At 44.9% G+C, this 19,349-nt stretch overlaps 1 protein-coding gene across 2 annotated transcripts; it reads right to left on the reverse strand.

Annotated features, from left to right (window-relative positions):
- Nucleotides 1–1,207: 1,207 nt before the first annotated feature.
- Nucleotides 1,208–16,233, reverse strand: SNX3 (sorting nexin 3). Of its 2 annotated transcripts, XM_088522266.1 has the most exons (4): nucleotides 15,950–16,210; nucleotides 5,079–5,174; nucleotides 4,503–4,627; nucleotides 1,208–1,778 (listed from the first exon to the last, which is right to left on the reverse strand). In XM_088522266.1, exons 1-4 carry the CDS (start codon nucleotides 16,109–16,111, stop codon nucleotides 1,673–1,675), a joined length of 489 nt encoding a protein of 162 aa, XP_088378392.1. In that variant the 5' UTR covers nucleotides 16,112–16,210; the 3' UTR covers nucleotides 1,208–1,672. The 2 variants fall into 2 exon arrangements, with proteins under 2 accessions (XP_088378392.1, XP_088378400.1); XM_088522274.1 differs by lacking the exon at nucleotides 4,503–4,627 and having other exon boundaries at nucleotides 15,950–16,233.
- Between the last annotated feature and the right edge of the window lie 3,116 nt (nucleotides 16,234–19,349).

Raw genomic sequence — 19,349 nt, forward strand, 5'->3', positions numbered from 1 at the left:
AACCAGGGACCAAATTGACACAGCACCTTTGCAACTCACCACACCACCAGCCCAGTATATTAATTTCCCATTCCAAAAATTCAAGAATAAAAATATTGCCTTTGGTTAGAAGCAAAGAGCCCACAGACTTCTTGTTTTATTTTAGCCAGTAGGCTTGAAGACAACATTCACTGCTACCATATACAATCCAGTCAAGCACCAGTGTTTTGTCAGCTCAGCCTTTTACATCCAGATTTTTGTACAAAGGGCCTGGGAAGTTGAGCATGAGGTTAATGGTCTCATCTAAAGAACCTAAGAATTTGGCTAGCAAGTTCGTAAGACTTTATAAAGCAATAGGAAGTATGCCAAGAACAAAAAGCGACAGAAACAAGCCTATGCCAACATGCACTAAAAAAGGTGGTTTAGAACATGCACTGTTATGAAGGGAACAGAATGCCCAAATCAGGTGCCCACAAGAGTTCTTGAATGGATTTCCAAGAGGACCTAGACAGGTATCACCCATGCCACCTTAGAGAACACCAAGGAAGCATCTCCAGCCCTGGGAGGATGCAGAGAGGAAGACAACTTCAGCAATGCTCACTTGTGCACATGATATTAAGGTTGAAATGCAGGTTGTAAACTTTATGCTGATCTTCTACCTGTCCTGTATGACTCCATGTCCCTATCTTGCATTTCTAGAGCACAGCTACCTTGATCTTCAGCTGCAGGACTGAAGAGTAACATGAACAATACCTACAAAGATAATATTCCTTCCTCTGTAGCACTGTTAAAGCCAGACTGATGCCTCTCACACTAAGTAGAAAGGTACCTTATCTTGAAGCTCTTATTGAAGCCACAATCCAGTAACTGCCTAACATGACTTGGGCTCCAGCTTTAGCATTGCAACACAGGAATGATCTGCAAATCCTACATGTTCCATAGGATCTGAGCAGAGAGAATCAGCATATTCATATTTAGTGCTGGCTGGTAATAGCACAAGCCTACATTGCAGAAGAGCATCCCAGCAAGGTTGCAGTAGCATCTCACTCAGTGTAGCCAAATCCCTGCTGCTCAGAAAGCAGGGGATACATCACACTGAAGGTCAAGAGTGACAACATTTGAAGTGCATTTTCACTTTTATTTCAAAACTTTAGACAAGTTATTTTAGCATATAAATCTGATTTTTTTCCCTCTTACAGAATATAAAGATAATTCCCTCATTGCTTCAGTATAAAGTGTTTTACAAGCATGAAGACAATTGCATAAGTGTTTCTCATACAGGGTATCTGAATTAAAGCAGTTTTTCTACAGAAGTTCAGACAGATGACTACCTCAGAAATAGCAAAGCAGTTTAGTCATATACAAGTGCACACGTGACACTACAACTGTGCAAGTTCAAGTAAGGCCAAGTCAGTAAACATTGTTAAGTCATTGCAAATAAGGGTGGAAAGGCTTGTGAGACATTGTAAGGGGTGGATGGTCTCAGTTTAATACTCTTAAATCAAGAATTCAGAAGGATTCAGCTAAAAGACAAGTGAGTTCTTTAATGCTATAAAGCATACGCAAAGACCAAGCAGTGTACTGATGTTAGTGGAGGCTTTGTGCCCGTTTATCCTCAGCATGCTAAGACAAACTACAACCTCTTAAAACCAAGCATGAGAACCACTAACATTCGAGAAGATGGTTTCAGAACTCAAGTATGTCTTATTTTGGATGGTGTGTAGTTTTTGTCTATTACTTCATCTTGTAAGAACATGTGAAGACAGCGCTCGTTCTGTGCCAGGGGGTGGCCAGCAACCCTGGAAAAGAAAAACACATCAGTGTTAACACAGCAAGTCTACTTGCAGATAGGTTGTTATAAAGATCTGACTATGGATCTGGATTTTGGTATATATCCCACTTGGTCTACTGCTGGTGACTGCAATGATGTCTGGCAGCAGGGCTCGCTGCTCTTCTCTCCAGGATGATATTGGTACAGAGGAACTCTCATTACAGGCTTCTTTAGAGGGCATAACATTAGAGGGCATCTGCCACTTGCAACTGAGCAGACTACCAGGGTGCCCATTACAGTACTAGGATACCTAGAGTTGAGTTAAATCCAGACAAGTTCAGATCTCTAGTTCTCGATGCCTCTGACACAGGACACCTTCCTAAAAAGGAGCTCACCCCACCAGTCTCATCTCTTTCACCAGCCACCAGCCCAGGTCAAGTTTGGGACTCACTCCACCAGGGGGTGCGAAGGGCTCCTACAGGCCACTGCAAAGGAGCAGCTTTGCAGAGGCAGCTCGTCTGCTCTAGAGACTGAGGCTAACGCTGCTAATACGGACTGGTTTGTGCTCTGCATGTAGACTACAGAGGCACTGCCTTTACTCCGGAAAGTGAGCTGAAACTAAAGGATGCCCCCAATATTTTGAGAGACCAGGTGTTACATTCAGTCCCTTAAACACCTAGCAGATTTCTGACAGCCTCCAAATTTGAAAGTGAAGTTACATCCCAAAACACTAAATCCCTGGAAGTTGGTCACTTATGGATAAAGAAACCTACAATGAAGCACATATAACAGTCAACTCCAGTGCCTCAGCATCAGCACTTCCAAGCACTTTTGTGCCTCTCTTCCACACAAACCTATCTTGGGAGGAAGTAAAAGCCAACAACAGATTGACTGTCACCACTTGCTCATAACTGGGCATGTCCTTTAATCAGAATTGGCCTTCTGCTACTCAGGATTGACAGAATACCTTGCCAGGTTCTAGTAAATGGACAGGAGTCTTGAGTACTAGTTCAAAAGTACTAGTTCAAAGATAGTCTAGAGTAGCTAGTTTTCCTTATCCTCATTAGCCTAAGCTTTTTGGCCTTTAACTTCAGGAGGCAACAGCCAATTCCCTTCCCCTTTTAGAAGGGGCTTAAAAAAAAAAAAAATCAGTGCCTGATTTGCTAGACTGGGTCCAACCTAGATCTTTGTTTCCTGTGAGTGAGTGTCTTTACTCTACACTGGAAGAATTTGGAGCTATGATGATCATTATAAATAGCAGCTGCTACTTCCAACATCTCAGTGTCTCCAGAAGTCAGATTCAGGCAGACAAGACTTTCACAGTGGAGCTTTCCTTAAACAGCCATATTAACAGTGGTGGTGATGCCACCAGCAAGCTAGCCCAAGAGAGCTCACTCAGGTAAGCTGCTCTGCTAGGATTTAATCCCTCTAGACTCTATACCTAGAGACAGAGCCTTACAACATCCCTTTTGAGCTCCTGGATATGCAGGACAGGTAGCAACACCAGCCCTTCCTTTGCTACACTGGTACATCTGTTATTGGAGGGCTGCTTCTCCAGTTCTAAGACTGCACACCACCCTTGAGAGTGCAGCAATATGAATCTCATAGCAGGCAAATTCTCTCCAGGATTAAGTTCACTAATATCCAGAATGCTTGGCAGAAACTCTAAATCTTCCACATTACCAATTAAAGCTTTGAACCATATTTGCTTGATGGAGTTGGTCCATTTCACTTGTTGATGAGGCTGAATGGCTAGCAGCTTTGCCTGAAGAGCTCTGCTCCAGCTCTACTTGAGTTCATCACTACATCCACACCTATATTGGTCTCCTATCTTACTTACTTTCTCTTGCCAGAACAGGACATCAGTTTTAGTTCCTACTGAGCTGGTCACTTCTGCATCCCCAAATTGCATCTTTGAACAATAACGGACCAGCATCATGTTATCAGATGAAGTTCTGTCTTAAATAAGGGCATCCAATGATTCTGCTAAAGAGCATTACCACTAAGCAAGACTGAAAACCACATCGAGCTTTGTCAGTTCCACCTTTTAAGATGGAAGGGGTCCAGAATCAAGTTGGTTTGAACACCATGTTGGCTTCAGAGACCAGAAGACCTGCATAACTGACAGCTCCTTCCCAGACAGTATTTGGATTCACAACATTAAAGAGACCAAGGCAGCTCTCTGGGTTACTATATGGAGAACGGACAGTGTGAGAGGTGGTAGAACAGCAGTCACTCAGCCTGTTACTGTAATTTTTTTCATCCTTTGTAAGGCAACAAAACAGCTGGAAGTTTCTATTTCAAGCTGTATATATGTATACCTCAAGTAGAAGTATATGTCTATACTTTCAGGCAGCTTCCCATGATGATTAGAAAAAATACACATCATTACACAAGCTGAAAATACCTCCCCTCTGCAATCAAAGTAAACTGCTCTAAATCCATTGTCAGCTTCATTGTTCATCCAGTGGAGGATACCTTTTCAGAAATGAAAAAGTAGAACTATTTTGAGTGCTATAATTTTAGTGGTAATTTGCATAAATTAATTGTAACACTAGCATCCCTCATTTCAACTGTTCAGGTAAGCATTAAGATTTCCACACCAAACACTGAGCAACATCAGTATGTTCTGCTGCAAGACTGAAAGCTTTTCATTATTCTGAACCTAATGCAGCCACGGTTAGCGGACTAGCAGCTCCAAATCCATTTTTCAGAGTTGATCTGCCCATGTCCAGACAGACCCAACACTTACTTGTTTATGAACTGTTCAAGAGCCTGCTTCCGCTCCTCTATAAAAGAATCATCAAATATACCATCATCTCCTCGAAATGGGAGCTGACGGAGAAGAGCTTTTCCTGGTAGCGGTGGTACCACAACCTGAAAAATTCAGAAATATGGCCTTAAGTACAAACTGCAAGCAAGTTTACAGTGCAACCTCTCCCTCCTAGCATCCCATCTTATCATTAACGCCCCTAGTCAAAGAAAAAACAAAACAAAACCATAAAAACCAAACAACGCCCCCCCCACACACACCCCAAAAAACAACCAACCAACCAAAAAAAACCACACACACACACACCAGAAAAGAATAATCTGTCTATAGAAATAAGCTGAATTTAAGCAACTAAATTCAGAATTTACTAAGTTGAGCAACAGCCTCCAGCACTGTATATCCAGGTTTGTTGGAAGACTAGCACACACAAGGTTTCAGTTATACAGGTTTTTGACCACAGCTTCTGTTCAAGATTGACAGATATGCTTTAACATAGAGAAAACACTCTGATACTTTTCTCATATCTGCATACTTGTATTTACTTGTGTTACGCACCTTGCTTTCTCTTTCTAGTTCATTCCTCAGCCATTCAAAGTCACTATATCTTCTTCTGACTGTGGATTCTTTCAGCTTGAAGATGGGAAGATTTGTCTGAAAAGAAACACAAGCTATTCATTAGATTTTGCTACGTAGAAGCAAAAAGCAAGCTACTAAGTCAGAGTTGCTCCACTTGAGCAACAACACAATAGTATTAAGCAGCGTTCAAGATAGAAAAGGGCAGATAAAGTTCTGCATAAGCTATACAAGCAAGTCATGCCTTAAATGGCCTGTGGAGCCCTTATCTGGATCACAAGTTCTGGTCACTGATATGGTGGGCACATATCAGTGCACATCATCTAGCAGAACAGATTAGCTGCCCACTCAAGGAAGTGTTGCCGAGATTGTACAGATATCTGATCTTACTTTCAGAAGAGGGATGCCCCATGCTGATATACACACAACAGCAGGGGGAAGAAAATAAGCCTTCCCTCTTCACACAACATACTTGCTGCATTTCCAGGTGCTATCATGGGACACTTTTCCATATTATTCTGCTAGCTGACACAAGCAGGCCTTCAACATTTTAAAAAAGAAACATCAGCAAAGGCTGCAGCCTCCACAGAATTGGTATGGGTGCATTCAGTACAGGTGAAGCTGGAAATCCACTGGTACCAGCCGCCAGGTTTGGATAACTCCAGAAAAGCTGCTAGGGCTGAGATTTAAGATAGCAGTCAGTACAGATGAAATCAGACAGCTTTACTACAAAGTTAAGTCAAGCAGAGTTTGAGGCAGAACCTTCCTAAACACGTTTTGAAACACGTTCCCTTGAAGCCCTAAGCATCAGTACCCAACTCTAACAGCCTTGAAACACACAGCAAACTAGTCAGGCTAAAATGTAGCCCAGAACACAAGCACTGCAACAGGTGACCTCACACTAACTTTTATAGGAGCCTATGTTACTTCTGGAGGTTCCTGAAGTGGGAGATTATGCTGTTACCCAACACCACTGCAAAAGCAGACACAGAGAGCCTCCCCTTGCCTTCCCAGCATAAAGGGTGCCACGACGTCAGCAACATTTCAAGCTTCAGATTACTGTAATAACCTAACCACTGCAGGAAAGTTGCTGTATGAGTTGGGATCTGCTCCTGAAAGCAAGCCCATGATTGCCATATATAATTGGCAGCTGTACAGTGGAACTTACTGTTGTCAGACTGTATATTCGCCAGCTTTGTCTTATATGCCTTGTAGGAAGCCGATGTTCATAGAGGACTACCCTCATTCCTGCCTCCTCCAATAGGAATCTAGGCTAAGTGTGCTCAGCTAGCTTTTTTATTTTTAATAATGATTTATTCCACTTTTTTCTGTTTTGTTTTTTGTCCTTGTTCAAGTGGATATCCCTGTAAGCCACCACATATAGGTTGCTCTACTTAAGTTATTACCTGTGCAGCAGCCTTGGCTACTCAAAGCAGTTTTAACTGCTAAGATGCATCCCTGCACCAGGCAGGCTTATGACTACAGGACATTATATTATTGCCAGCCCAGAAGGAGCTTTCGACTGTCTCACGCTTCGAAACATTTGAGTTAGTTCTGCACTCACATTATACTATTTAGTCCATACGTGACAGATAATAAAGTACAAGACAGTATTTTGTTATGAAACCTGGTATCACTAAATGTTTGAGAACTCCAGATCTCCTTCCCGGATAAGGCATTGTTCATTGTATAGTGACTAATAACAAAATTGCACTTAAGACTATTATGTCAGAAGTCAAGCTTTATAAACAAACACTCTGGGCTTGAGGATAAGAATACTCTACTTGAGAGAAAAAAGCTGGGTCCTCCAGAGTACATGAAGGAGATTCCCAGAAGTGAAGTATCAGATTATTTTTCTCTAATTTCAGGCCCAGACTTATACCAAGTTCAGCTTTCCGCATTACAACATCAAGTCTTTGTCAGTGCCTCAGATAGTTAAATAAAGGACTTGCTATATTTAACATGAAGGCTCTCACCTGCAGAGAATATTCCATTCTCCTCTCAAGTTACTTACAAGAGGGATTAGAACTGAATAAAAGCAGCTGAAACACACACAAGAGTTCCCAGGTCTTCAGCAACTCTTTTCATGATTCTGGGCATGAAGTCTATAAAGTTAATCTCTAAACAACGTAGGGTTTGAAGGTACAATGTGGGGGTAGAAGTGCCAGTGGAGCTCATTTTACCTTCCACATTCCCTTTTGAACTTTTGACATGCCAAGCTGGAAGAGGGCAGTATTTGCTTCCTTTCAAATTGAATTGCTTCAGTTTTGATCATAAACACTGGAGATGTTCAAACAGAAGTTTATGCTGGAAGGATACCACTAAATCTAGTGATTTACCAGTCAGAGAACTTGACAAACAGTTGCTAAAGCAAAGTTTGTCACCTCTCCTGTGGTCTGGATATGAATTCACGTGTTTGGATTCAGCTTCTAATGCACATTTTTTTAAAGCTCACGAACTGCAGCAATTTCACTTTAGAAGCTAGTGCTGCTAAGAGTGTTCTTCAAATCTACAGCTGTTTGAAAAAAGTATTTTACTATCTCTTTGAAAGTTCTGATTTAAGGTGCAAACCATATTGATGCTCATTTTTCACCTGGGATATAGTCACGCTTGAAGTTACTGCACATGCCCTTTTCACTGGAAGTTCACCCTGTTTGAGCAGAACATGCTCTCTCCTCATGCCCGTTCAGCATCCCTGTCCTGCCTTGCCAGGCTCTGAAGGCATATTGATCTGCCAAGGCTGTCACGAAGCTCAGATCCAGTGTGGTCACGGCTTGCTCCTCTGACAAGTTCAGCATAATTAGTGCAGCACCTGCTTCTCCTACAGTGTAAGAATTAGTCTCATTTATACTAACACCCCTTTTCAGCACCTTTAGACTGAAATAATGATCATGACTCTCCACTAGTTTGAATGAAAGTCCTTAATCTAATAGATTAAGGCACATTATCCGTGGCATCAGACAAGCAAAGTCCCTGTTCAGAACAGCAGCTGAACCAATATTCCAGGAGGATGGATAAACCAGCCCTGCACAAATGCCACCAGAGTCCAAAATCCTGAGCCTACAAAGATTCTAGATGCAGCAGATACTGCCTAGCACTGTTTCTGCAGCAACCCATTTATGGATGTGCATAGACACACACACACAATCTTTGCTAGTCCTCAGAGAAAGCCCATCAGATTTACTCTGCTGCGGAGCTTTGACCAAGCCAATACACTAGAGTAAGCGTTTGTCAGAACTGCTGCCAAATTGTGCAGTTGAACAGCAAGAGATGACAAATTCAGACATTTTAGCCACTGCTGCATTCCTCTACCACAGATGCCAAGCAAGTTGGCACATTCTCAAGTGATCTGGCTAGTGTTTAAGAAACCAGTAAGGCAAAGCAGCAATTGCCTAGTAATCAATATTTAGGGCAAAGCCTGAATTCCCAGATGCAAGTTTCCTCAGCTGCAGTTTACCCAAACTAAGAGCCCCAGGCAAGCTCAGGAGGCTCTGATCCACCTCAGAAGCGAGTCACAGGCCTAGGCCACACAGCTGTCACTGTGACTAACCCAAGAGCTGTGCCCAGCCAGAAGTTTGAAACTTTCATGCATACAAGGGAAGACTTCCACATTCAGAGTGCCAGTAGTTTATAGGTACAAGTCAGCACCTTTAGAATTCATTCATCTGCAGCTTAAGATAACTCATACACTAAAATGACTGCAATGTAGAGAGCATTAAAATTAGGGTTAGGTAATTAAACAGAGCTATTAAATGACTTAAAATGAGGAACTAATCTACTATTTAGTTTAGATTAATTTATCCACCAAGTGGGAAAAGCTTCTCAAATAGCCAAGCTTGCTCCTACAAGTTTGTTTCCAGATATAAATGGAGCCTGAGCACTATTTGGGTTCCTTCAGAGAACAATCTGACACATCAAGAGATTGAGACCAGAGGTCACTGCAGCCTATTCCATCTCCACAACTGCCAAAAACTTGCCAACTGCCTTGTCCAGGACAGCATGAGACAAGTTTGACTTGCTTCCTCACCTGCCAATGTAACGCTAATCAACAGCGCTGCGCTGCCCGTGTCTCCCACTCTGGGGCTGATAATAAAGCTGCACTGTTGCCATAGTATCTACTTTGATGTTGTCTTTTCAAGGAGGTTATGGTAGCCTTGATACAACTATTTTCATTAAAATGGAGCAAAAGAAAGCACTCAGCGTGCTTCTGAGGGAAGTTTACGTGGCCTTGACTCTCAGAAGCTAAATTCGAGCTTCTCACCATCTCTTCATAAGAGTTGTAATCTCCGTCAAGAGATGATACCCTTTGGCTACTGCCTTGACAGAACACTAAGAAAACTGATATTTATAACCCCAAATTTTAAATAGCTTAAATAAATGTTAAGGTATAACCAGTATTACACAATTTACCACTGCACACTGAGTTATGGAAACAGGACCTTTTCCATCCTGAAGACCTTAGTAGCAGCAAAGGTTCAGACAAGAGTTAACCTTTATTAAGCCCAATGCCTACAGCTCTGAGGTGGTCTATATTAAAATTAGCGTAGAGATATTTGGGTTTTGCCAAGCAGGTTCTGTTATCACTTGAACAAGTTCACTGATACCCCCAGCAACAAACTATGGTGTGCCATGGTTGGGAGCCTCAAAGTAGGATAAAGAGTTAATCTAACAGGTCTAGAAAGGAGGCAAGGAAGAGAGAAAGAAAAAAAAATACAAAATACACATAGATTTTGTTTAATGATTTCTTATTCTTCAAGATTCATCCTCAGAAGCCAAGGAGAGAGAGACAAGAAAAAAAGTCTAGTTTAAACTGGACAGAGGCACTTCAGTGTCCTGAGGGAAGCAGTAACTCCAGCTAGTTATTTCAGGGTTAACTACCACTTTTACACAATTGCACGGACAGTCATAGGCTCTGCTTTGATCTACTGTAAGGTCACCATTCATTTCTCAAGGGAAAATACTGAAGGAGGAGCCACCAGCACCTTCATTACTAATAGCAGCAACGTCCAAGTGCAGCAGAGATTGCTGTGAACCGCTGCAGCTGACGACTTTTGCAGCCAATAAAATTTTCATGCATCTATGAGCTAGAGACTGTACACTATTCATACACTTAGTATAAACATGCAAAGAAAACAGAGGTAAGAAACTAGTGTGGAAGCAAGTATATTTCATGCCAAAAAGCCTCTCCACATTTACAGTTCTACTAGCCAAGTAACATTCCCATTCTTAGATGGCTACCTAACAGCTACAGAAGAGCTTGTAACCTTTGTGCAGTGATTTGTGGCATGAGTCTACAATTGAGGTGCCTAGAAAGGGCCCTCCAGTTCTTTCAAGATTTAGAGAACTCAGAGGCAGCTCTAGCCCCTGCTTATTCCAGGGTAGGCCTGCTCCAGGCTAGCTTGGAGCTGTATTTTCAGGATTGGCCGTAAGGCCAGCACAAACAGCACTGCTTGCCAGCCCCGGGTCCCTCATGACAGAAGGGCTTTGAGCAGAGTTCTCAAAAGGAACATGTTCTTGGATGAGTCTTTGGTGTGTGCAAGATTTGCTCTCCTGCCTTGACCACAAGGTTGGGGCTTTTCCACTCCCTCTTCACTAAAACAAACAAACAAATCAACACACACACACCCCTATAGCTGCAAAGGCAGCTTCAGAGATCTTTCAATCAGCACTAGATCAGCAGGGCATTCAGACTTTGTACTTGCTAAAACAACCTTTGGTGCTGTAATAGGCACTGGGGGAAGGGACGGGGGTGAGGAAAACAACCTTTGAAGAAAATATCTCTACAGTTAGAAGCTTCAAGCTGCCCTGGATCACTTATTTCCCCATATGAAGAGCAGGAAAGACCTGACTGCTCTAAAGTTCAGGCTGACATTTTTTGGCGAGCCATCTAAAAATAAAGATGTATCAAAATACGCTGGCATCACATGCCTACCTGGACGGCAGCCACGTCCCTTACAAAGATTAGTCATTGTTCCACTCGCTGCGGTCAGTGCTGCGCTGCACTGGAGTGCGCTCTTAATACACAACAAGCAGGGCCTGTGCTGCATGGGCACAAGCAAGAGGCAGCCAAGTAAATCAGTTCAACTCATACACCCGTAGGAAGGGCTACTCAGACTCCCTTATCTTATTTATGCAATGTCTGATGTCAACACTAAGCTAATTCTGTACCTTGGGAACATGTTCTCATGCTCAGTTTATCAAAAAAATGTCTACAGAAGGAATCAGCTGCTACAGCAAATACATAACACACTTGTAAGCCCATTTTCCCTGCCTCAGAAGCATCTTCCCAAGACACTTCACTTCTCTTTCTCCCCAGGTAGTATGCTGGGGAGCTTTCTGCCTTTCTGCTATTTGTCTACCACAGCTCTTAGGGGCACAGTTAATGCTTGTAAAGATGCTGCATCTAGGCTGTAAAGCAGAAAGCCAGAAGTCACCTGTTTCCAAGAATCAGAGCATTTCTGCTCTTTGAAGGGTAGTCAAAAAGATATTTTAAACTGGCTGCACTGTCTATAATAGTGTATTAAATGAGTAATTAGCTGCAGTTAGAGCAGTCCTGCAGCATGATGTAAGATTTGCAGTAGTAGAGAAATACTGAATTAGTGCTGATTATGCATCCCTAAACATCCCCGCACTGAGTCAATGTTTAATCATTACTTCACCACAAGCTTCACGGGCTGTGAAACTGTGCAGTGCTGAAGTGAACTCTGCACCAGCAGATCCAGTTGCTCTCTCGGCACACAAAGAGTCACAACTCCAACACCCGCCAAACGCAAGGACAGTAAATTTGGTACTGTTCAAGAACAGAATATATGAACAAAGAAATGTTCACTAGGTAAAGAATGGCACTTTGCAAGACCATGGTACAAAAAACAAGAGTTCTCCGAGCAAATTATTCTTGCAGTTCACTCAGCCTCTTAGCCCAAACTCGCTGGTCACAGAGCTGTAAGTCCATGACTGAGCAGCATGCCAAAATGCAAACGCTGCAGTCAGTAGGCCCTAAGAAGTAGGTTTAGATGAGAACAGACTTTCGAATGCAACCCTAGTTTAACAGTAGCTTTGATTTCCTTCCCTAATCCTCCGAGGCCAGCACTATTCTTAACTCTGTGTGTGCTGTACAGCCTGCACGTCAGTCTCCTTCCCCACTTTGAGCATCTGTAGCCAAGTACCCCAGCAGGCTTGTAGAGGCCTTTCTGCAGAAGGTGCAGCAAAGGAAACTGCTGTCTTAAAGGGCATGGGTTGCACCAAGTGACTGAGCTCCCACCTGGAAGCACAGCAAGTTAAACAAGCCTCTGAGCTGTGGGACCCCATGAAGGCAAAGCGTGCGCCTTGGCTCTCCACGCAGGCGCACAGACCGGAGGCCATGCAATGCAGCAGAATAAACAGCAAAAGGAAACAGACTTTGTTTACCTCGGGTGCACAGTTCCAAATACCCTCTGATAAGGGTCCTGGGCTGACACTGGCACTGAGCCCATCTACTTGAAAAATCTGGGCTGTGTGAAGCTATTCAAAAGCAAGGAGCTTCTATAGCAGGTACCTTATTTCAGGGACTGCCAGTCTGGGTAGTAATGGCTTTTTGCAAGCTCACTAATTTTAGGTGGGTAAACCTTAACCATTTACTCTAATCAGGCTGAAATGGACAGTCTAAAATCAGTTTTAGAGAGGCTTTAGAAGAGTGTTAATAAGGGGATAGTTCTCCAAACAGTTCCAGGGCATCTGTACACTTTGTTTCTAGTATCCTAAGCAGAGTGCTCATTTCCCAGGGCACTGCATGAGGCTCTGGAGTGTCACGAGTCCCCCGGATCAAGGGTAGCCTGTAAAGCTGCAGTCTGGTCTCCTTAAAGGATTAAGTGACTGAAGCTGCTACACAGACTATTTGAGCAAAGTTCTTGTTGACCCACTTCCCAAGGATGCTACTGGTCTCAGCTACCCTAAAAGCTGAATAACACCTGGAACTCAACTGAGAGGGGCTGCAGACACACTGCAGGCTGGTAACCCAGCAAGTGTCACTGTTCCATATTGATATTTCATGGAATTCAGGAAAATAGCTTATAGCTTTCAGAAAAGCAGATGACTATTTCAAGCTAGAAGAAGTAATTGAAGTTTTATTCTTACTGCATCGTTCTCTTTTCTAGCTCACCTGAAGCCTCCACACAGAATATACCTTACAATGGAAGGGAATTGCCTAATGCTGCTAGTAGGGAGCGAACTGCAAGAACAGGGCCTGCTCTGAAGTGCAAGGCAAAAAAAAGCAAGTTGAGCAAGTTTAAAAGCATGGTGTTTCCCCATTACTTACCAGCAGTGAACACTGACATATGAGATTTATTGTCAAGATGAAGCTGCATAGTAGCTGCTTTCCAAAAGGTTCAGAAAGTCCCTGTTTTAGCTATCCCCATCCAGCAGGTTTTGCGACAAGTTTGAACAGCTGTGCGAGCCTATCTCCAGCTGAAAACAAGGAGGGACAAGTTGCCAAGTAAGCTGTTCTACTGAAGCTTCTTCTGCGTAGGCTTCTACCTGAAACGTGCTCGAGAGCTTAACCACTTGTGAAAGCCCCACACACATATACAGGGCGCCAGCTACCACACTAGCCTACACAGAGGCACGCGCGATGGAAACCCTCTCGGGGAGGTGTGAGAATAGGACTCGCTTCCTTGCCCCATGGCACGCTGCTGCCAGGGCATCCCGAGCACCCAGCAAGCCTGCGGGGCACTGGAAATTAAGAGTATAGTAGCATGGGGATTAAGGCATGAGATTGTTCTGCTTGCTACCTCTTAAGCAACAGTTAGGGCTGAAACAGAACATAAGCAGAAAGCTTTCCAGTAAGAGCCTTGTGGAAGCTCTATAGCCAACAGTTTTGGCAAGATGCTGTGAGACATCAGTTCCACCATTTGCTATCAAGCTTTGTCTTTCTAGCAGAAGTTAAGCTTGGAGATCTAGACAAAGCAACAACGATAGAATGACCCTTAAGCTGAGTTTTAAAACATTGTGACAAGCAGCCTAACGGCTTCCTTGGGAACTTGAATCTCCGTGTCCTCTGTGTGAGTGTTTCCATTTTAGCACAGTTCTCCAGCCATAACACTGGGCTGTCCAGTAACTACTGGCAAACTCTGATAAGAGACAAGTCATCTAGTTCCACACTGCTTAACACTTTAATGGTGGTTTAACTTAAAATACAGCCTTTTATGTATGACACGGGCAAATCAATCCATCTTCTCATATTTGTTGCACTGCCACTGCTGGAGGAAGTGGGAAGGTCATCCATCACGTTCAGCGACCACAACTAGCTGTCAAACGAGATTTGCCAGTGGCTACTGTCTGTTAGGCTCTTGGGAAAAGCTCAACTCCAGAGAATTAGTAAAAAGCTTATCCTAAATGTCTGCTACCAGATTTCTTTTTTAGAACCATAGTAATCCAAATGCTATCTCTTCCCCTCAAGAGGCAATTTGCATATTGGCAATATGGTCTCACACAGGGAAACATTATTCTGCACAACTGCAGAAAATACCTGCTCTGCAGCCTCCCAGCACACAGAGGAAACTCAGGATTCTCACTTTTACAGCTCGCAATGGATATGAATGTGCACATACTGCATGTGCAACGCGCACAGTGGTGCACAACTGGAAAGAGAATGATCATGCATTGCAAGAGATGTTCCTGTATACAGACACATACGGAGGGATGCAGGGAGCACCTTCCAGAAGGCACTGCTTAGGTAAGAACGTAGAGGAGGGAAGGAGGAGGAAGAATGAAGGTCACCGTGTAAGATTGTATTCTGGTCACTTCTAGGTCTTCCTTAGAAGGAGAATCTAGAACTTTCTACCCCAAATTGACTAATCTTGGCCAACCGACGGCCTGGAAGCTATTTTTTTTTTTTTTTTTTTGAGTCTCATGGAAGAAAAAGCCAACAGTAATTAAAGGCACAGATATCTAAGACATAAATACCTCCCACGGCAAGGGAAAGAGCTACACTCCTTTCTGATAACTGGACAGCTAAAGCACTGTCAAGTTGCCTGCTGTTAACTGGCCCCCACACACAGGCCACAACCCTGCTTGAGCCTACACTCCCAGGCCAAAGGACATACAATGAACCAAGAACAGCTACTGAGAACTTAGCAACATCAGAACTAAAGCAGCATCCCCCCGGAGTCAGTTTGAATCTTGGTCACATTGGCTTTTACAAGCAAAGCTGCACTAAGATGAAAGCTTGCACCTTCAGCACCAGAAAACCCACACGGGCTGCAAGTTATCCGAAGAATTTCAGTGCCCCAGATGGCCAAGCTCAGCTGAAAACGGCCCTGCCGCAAGGATGGGCACGCTCTGAGCCCAGGGAAAGCGAAGCCTCGCGCCGCTGGGGAAGGTCCCTGCCCCTCCGCTACGGCCCGGAGCGGGGACCCAGGGACAGGGGCCCGTCCTTCCCAACGGGGCTGACCCGGCAGCGCGGTCGGGAAGCGGGCCCCGGCGGGGACAGCCCGCAGGGGACAGCCCGCTCTCCGGGCCCGCCGGCCCCACGAAGCGCCGCTCCCCCGCGCACGAGCCGGCCTTCCCGGGCACAGCAGCGAGCGCGGCCCTGCTTCTTCAGCCCTTTGCTTGTATTTTAGACAGGACGGGGGCCTGCCAGCACCACGACGGCCCTCGAGGGCCCGCAAAGAGACACAGCCCTGGTTTTGAGCACTTTGCTCGTATTTCAAGCACGCAGGAGCCCGACACCCCCGCCTCACGGACGCGCGGCGCCGAGCCGGCCTCCCCCTGCCCGGGCACAAGCGAGGCGCCGCGGGCTCGTCCCGCCGCGGGCCGCGCTCCCTCCGGGAGGCCGCAGGCGGGGAGCTCTGCGCCCATCGGCGCCGGCCCCTGCTCACCTTGACGCGGATCTCGTAGGTGGTGAAGCGGCCGCGGCCCACGCCCACGGTCTGCGGGTTGCCCACGTCGATCTCCAGGAAGTTGCTGGGCGGCCCGTAGGCGTCGTTCAGGTTCTGCGGCTTGCTGATGAGGCGCCGCGTGTCTGCGATGGTCTCGGCCATGGTCGGCGCCGCTCCGCTCCTGTCCTCCCCCGTCGGGAGCGCGGGCAGGACGCGCGCGCTCCGCCCGCCCTCTTATCGCCCCGCCGCCAGCTGACTGCCCAGCAACGCGAAACCCACGCCGCCGCCCGGCAGCGGCGGATGCGCCCGCCGCCCGCGCGCGAGGCACCATGGGCGTTGTAGTCCGGGGCCGCCGGCCCTCGCGCAGCGCCCGGCGGAGCCGCCCGCCTCCCGAACTACACTTCCCGGCGGGCGCGGCGCGGCGCCCTCCGAGGCTCTGCTTGTCGGGTCGGGCCCGCCTGCGGGTGGGGGAAGCTCTGTGAGGGTGGCGCTGCCCGTTGGGGAGGCCGTGTCTGAGCGGGGCCTCCTTGGAGCAGGGGCCCCGTTGGGGCAGGGGCCCGTCCAGCAGGGAGCGGGGCAGCCCAGGACGCGGCCGCGGTGGCCGTGGCGGCCGCTTCGGCCTGGGCGCCTCCGCGTAATGTCCCTTTTGCACCCTCATCTGCTGAACCGCACGAAGTGCCTCGGCAAAGGCCGGTGATTTTAGCACATGGCCCCTGCTTCCAAGTGCCTGCCTTATCCGAGAGGTCTTCCAGGAGGTTTTGTGCCTGTTAGAGCACCCCTTGAGTACTCAAGGAGTCTGCCATCCTCTGAGACGTGGGAAAAACATCCCAGAAAGAGAGCCCTTCTGAGGAGTCTGTGCTCTGAGTGCAGCTGGGCCAGGAGACGGGCTCTGCAGACACAGCAGAACGTATGGGGGGTACCAACACACCACCGTGATGCAGTCCTGTCAGCATAAAGAGAGCTAGCATAAACACCCGCATAGAAGCAACTTAATCCATTTAAAAAAAAAAAAAGGCTTGAGCAATGCATTAATACATTCCATAACATACAATACATTCAATAACATAATACATAACTTTGAGCTGGAACACATTCACCAGCAGATCTTAAGGAGTAGAGTTAAGAAGTATCTCTGTTCATTGCAGGTGGGGAATCCAGAATATGTGAGACTAGTAAATAAACAAGGCAGGAGCATCATCTAGGTCCTAGTGTCCCTGTCAAGTGTTCTACCCAGTATGCAGTCTCACCTCATTATGGAAGGTTTTGAAGGAGATAATGAGTTTGTTTTGCAGATATTTACAAGCATGTGGGTGAAATTAATGAATGAATAGTTGAAGCTGGCATCATGGGCTGATTAGAGTTATCAGATGCCATCTCCATAATGAATAAGTAGTGGCTTGGTGGATTTTCTTTGTATGTAGCAGAGAACAGAAGGGTAGAGGAATTCAAAGAGTTCTTAAAGCAAGAGAATAAGAAATGGTCTTCATGACAGCATTGTGAATAGACATCAATAAAACTATACATATGAAAACCAGGGTAAAAGACACTGCAGCAATCAAGGTATGAAATGTGAGAGCCAAAAGGAAGGGACTGGGTGCTGCATGTGCAAGGGGTTAGGCATAGGGAATCAGCGGGTATGAACGTGGGCTGGAGGAGGTGCCCAAAGCTCTGAGTTGAAGATGGATTCTACATCACTGGACCAAGCTGCAAGCAAGAATGGCAGTATTGTTTACAGCAGGGTGTAAAGATTTTACAAATGGCAAATTCTCAAATTATCACAAACAATAGGCATTTTATAGCAGTTCAGCCATCTGGCCCAGATTTTATAACCTCAGTAATTTAAAAAAGACAGGAGTTTGCTCACATCTCATCTCTAAAGTGTATGGAAAAAAAAAAGACTATTGTGTTTAAAAAAAAAAGGCAGAGAGTTTAGGACTTTGAAGAAGATAGAAAGAAAAATAGAGAATGAGAGTTTGAGAGAAGTGGGACTGCTGGGACTTCCCTGCCAACTCCTAAGGCCTTTTCTTTTTATATACCTAATTTGAAAGGTGGCATTTTGTGATAACAGAAATATTGACAAAGAAGGAGAGTATTTGCCTTCTTGCTGCATTAGCACATTGGTTAATGTGAGCAGTATTAACACATTGCTAATACTTCCAAATGACCGTGATCTGAGAGGTCTTACAGATGATCTCTTAAGATCTTTTAAGATCATCTGGACCCCTGTCAGTGAGGAAATGCATATGTTATTTGCCTTCCTTCCTGTAAAGAGTTCTGGTGACTCATTGTAATGACTGTTCAGGTAGACCAAGACTGTAGGATTTTTTTTTCTTTTTTTTTCCTGAAAAATTGTGTCTAAGCAGCAGACAAAATGGCAGGTTGCCCAGAAATCAGATCCAAGACACCTGAGGTTAATATCAGGCAAGTTCGGTTAGCAATTGCCTGTGATGATAAGAAAGATAATCATAAAGCAGGGATAAACCCAGAGTACAAAAATAACTCATGCACATAATGAGAATGCCGTAGGTGGTTTGCTTTATAACTTCTCTGTGAATATCCTTCTCATGACTCCTCCAGGATTATTTCTTTTCCTTGCTCATGCACCTTCCTTTCTTTCTGTTCATAACTGCCATCTGTTCATTTTTTAATTATAATCAGAAGTTGAGCTGACAGTTTTATGAAGTAGGAATAAAAGGAAGCATCTAAACCTTACCAGAATTGTATTAGTTATTAAACTGGTCTTGCGACAGGGCAGGAAAAACTCATTAATTCTAATGAAATTACATATGCACACATCTGGATAAGCTTCTGTTTGTTATATAACTTATGCTGCTACATCTGACCGGAAATGTGAAAATAATGCAGTGCTTGTGTATAGTATAGTACTTAAGTATAGTATGTAGGTTGCCTTGGCTAAATCTGCTTTCATTGTCTACTCCAAAAGAAAAAAAAAAAAAGTGCCTAGTACGGTATGTTTGGGAAAGTTTGTGCGCGTATGATGATTTTTTTTTTTTTTTTTGCTGGGAGGAGTAAGTAAATGCTCTTAGTAGTGAGGCTTACATTGAATGCTCTTCTCCCAGCATACCCTCTTAGCTGCATTGTTTTGTCTCTTGCTTTCTCACAGATACCTGATGGTGAAGGCATGTAAGAGGGAGGGAATGTTTTAGTGTCTGTGCAGCGTGTCAGGAGTTTTGTAAGGAGGTTACAGTAATTTGGTAAGATCTCTTTTTTTTCTTTCCCCAGAAAGGGGAAAAAAAAAAACAGTCGGCTACACAGACTCATCTGATCTGGAAGAAAAGTTGCCCAGTTTCATGCCCATCACTCTCACTTTACATAATGTAAAAGCAGATGTGCCACACTAAATGGGCAAAGAGCAGGGAATGAAGGCCACGGAAGATCA

The sequence above is a fragment of the Tinamus guttatus genome, unplaced genomic scaffold (assembly GCF_059628265.1).
Source record: "Tinamus guttatus ecotype Peru unplaced genomic scaffold, ASM5962826v1 Tinamus_guttatus_pri_ptg000010l, whole genome shotgun sequence".
Classification (NCBI taxonomy): domain Eukaryota; kingdom Metazoa; phylum Chordata; class Aves; order Tinamiformes; family Tinamidae; genus Tinamus; species Tinamus guttatus.

What these genes read in the sequence shown, in the direction of transcription:
- SNX3 (XM_088522266.1), bottom strand. Translation starts at nt 16,111, where the DNA reads ATGGCCGAGACCATCGCAGACACGCGGCGCCTCATCAGCAAGCCGCAG. An exon ending in AACTAGAAAGAGAAAGCAAG is followed by an intron (nt 4,628 to 5,078) that starts GTGCGTAACACA and finishes TGAATTTTTCAG; the next exon opens with GTTGTGGTACCACCGCTACC. An exon ending in CTTGAACAGTTCATAAACAA is followed by an intron (nt 1,779 to 4,502) that starts GTAAGTGTTGGG and finishes TTTCTTTTCCAG; the next exon opens with GGTTGCTGGCCACCCCCTGG.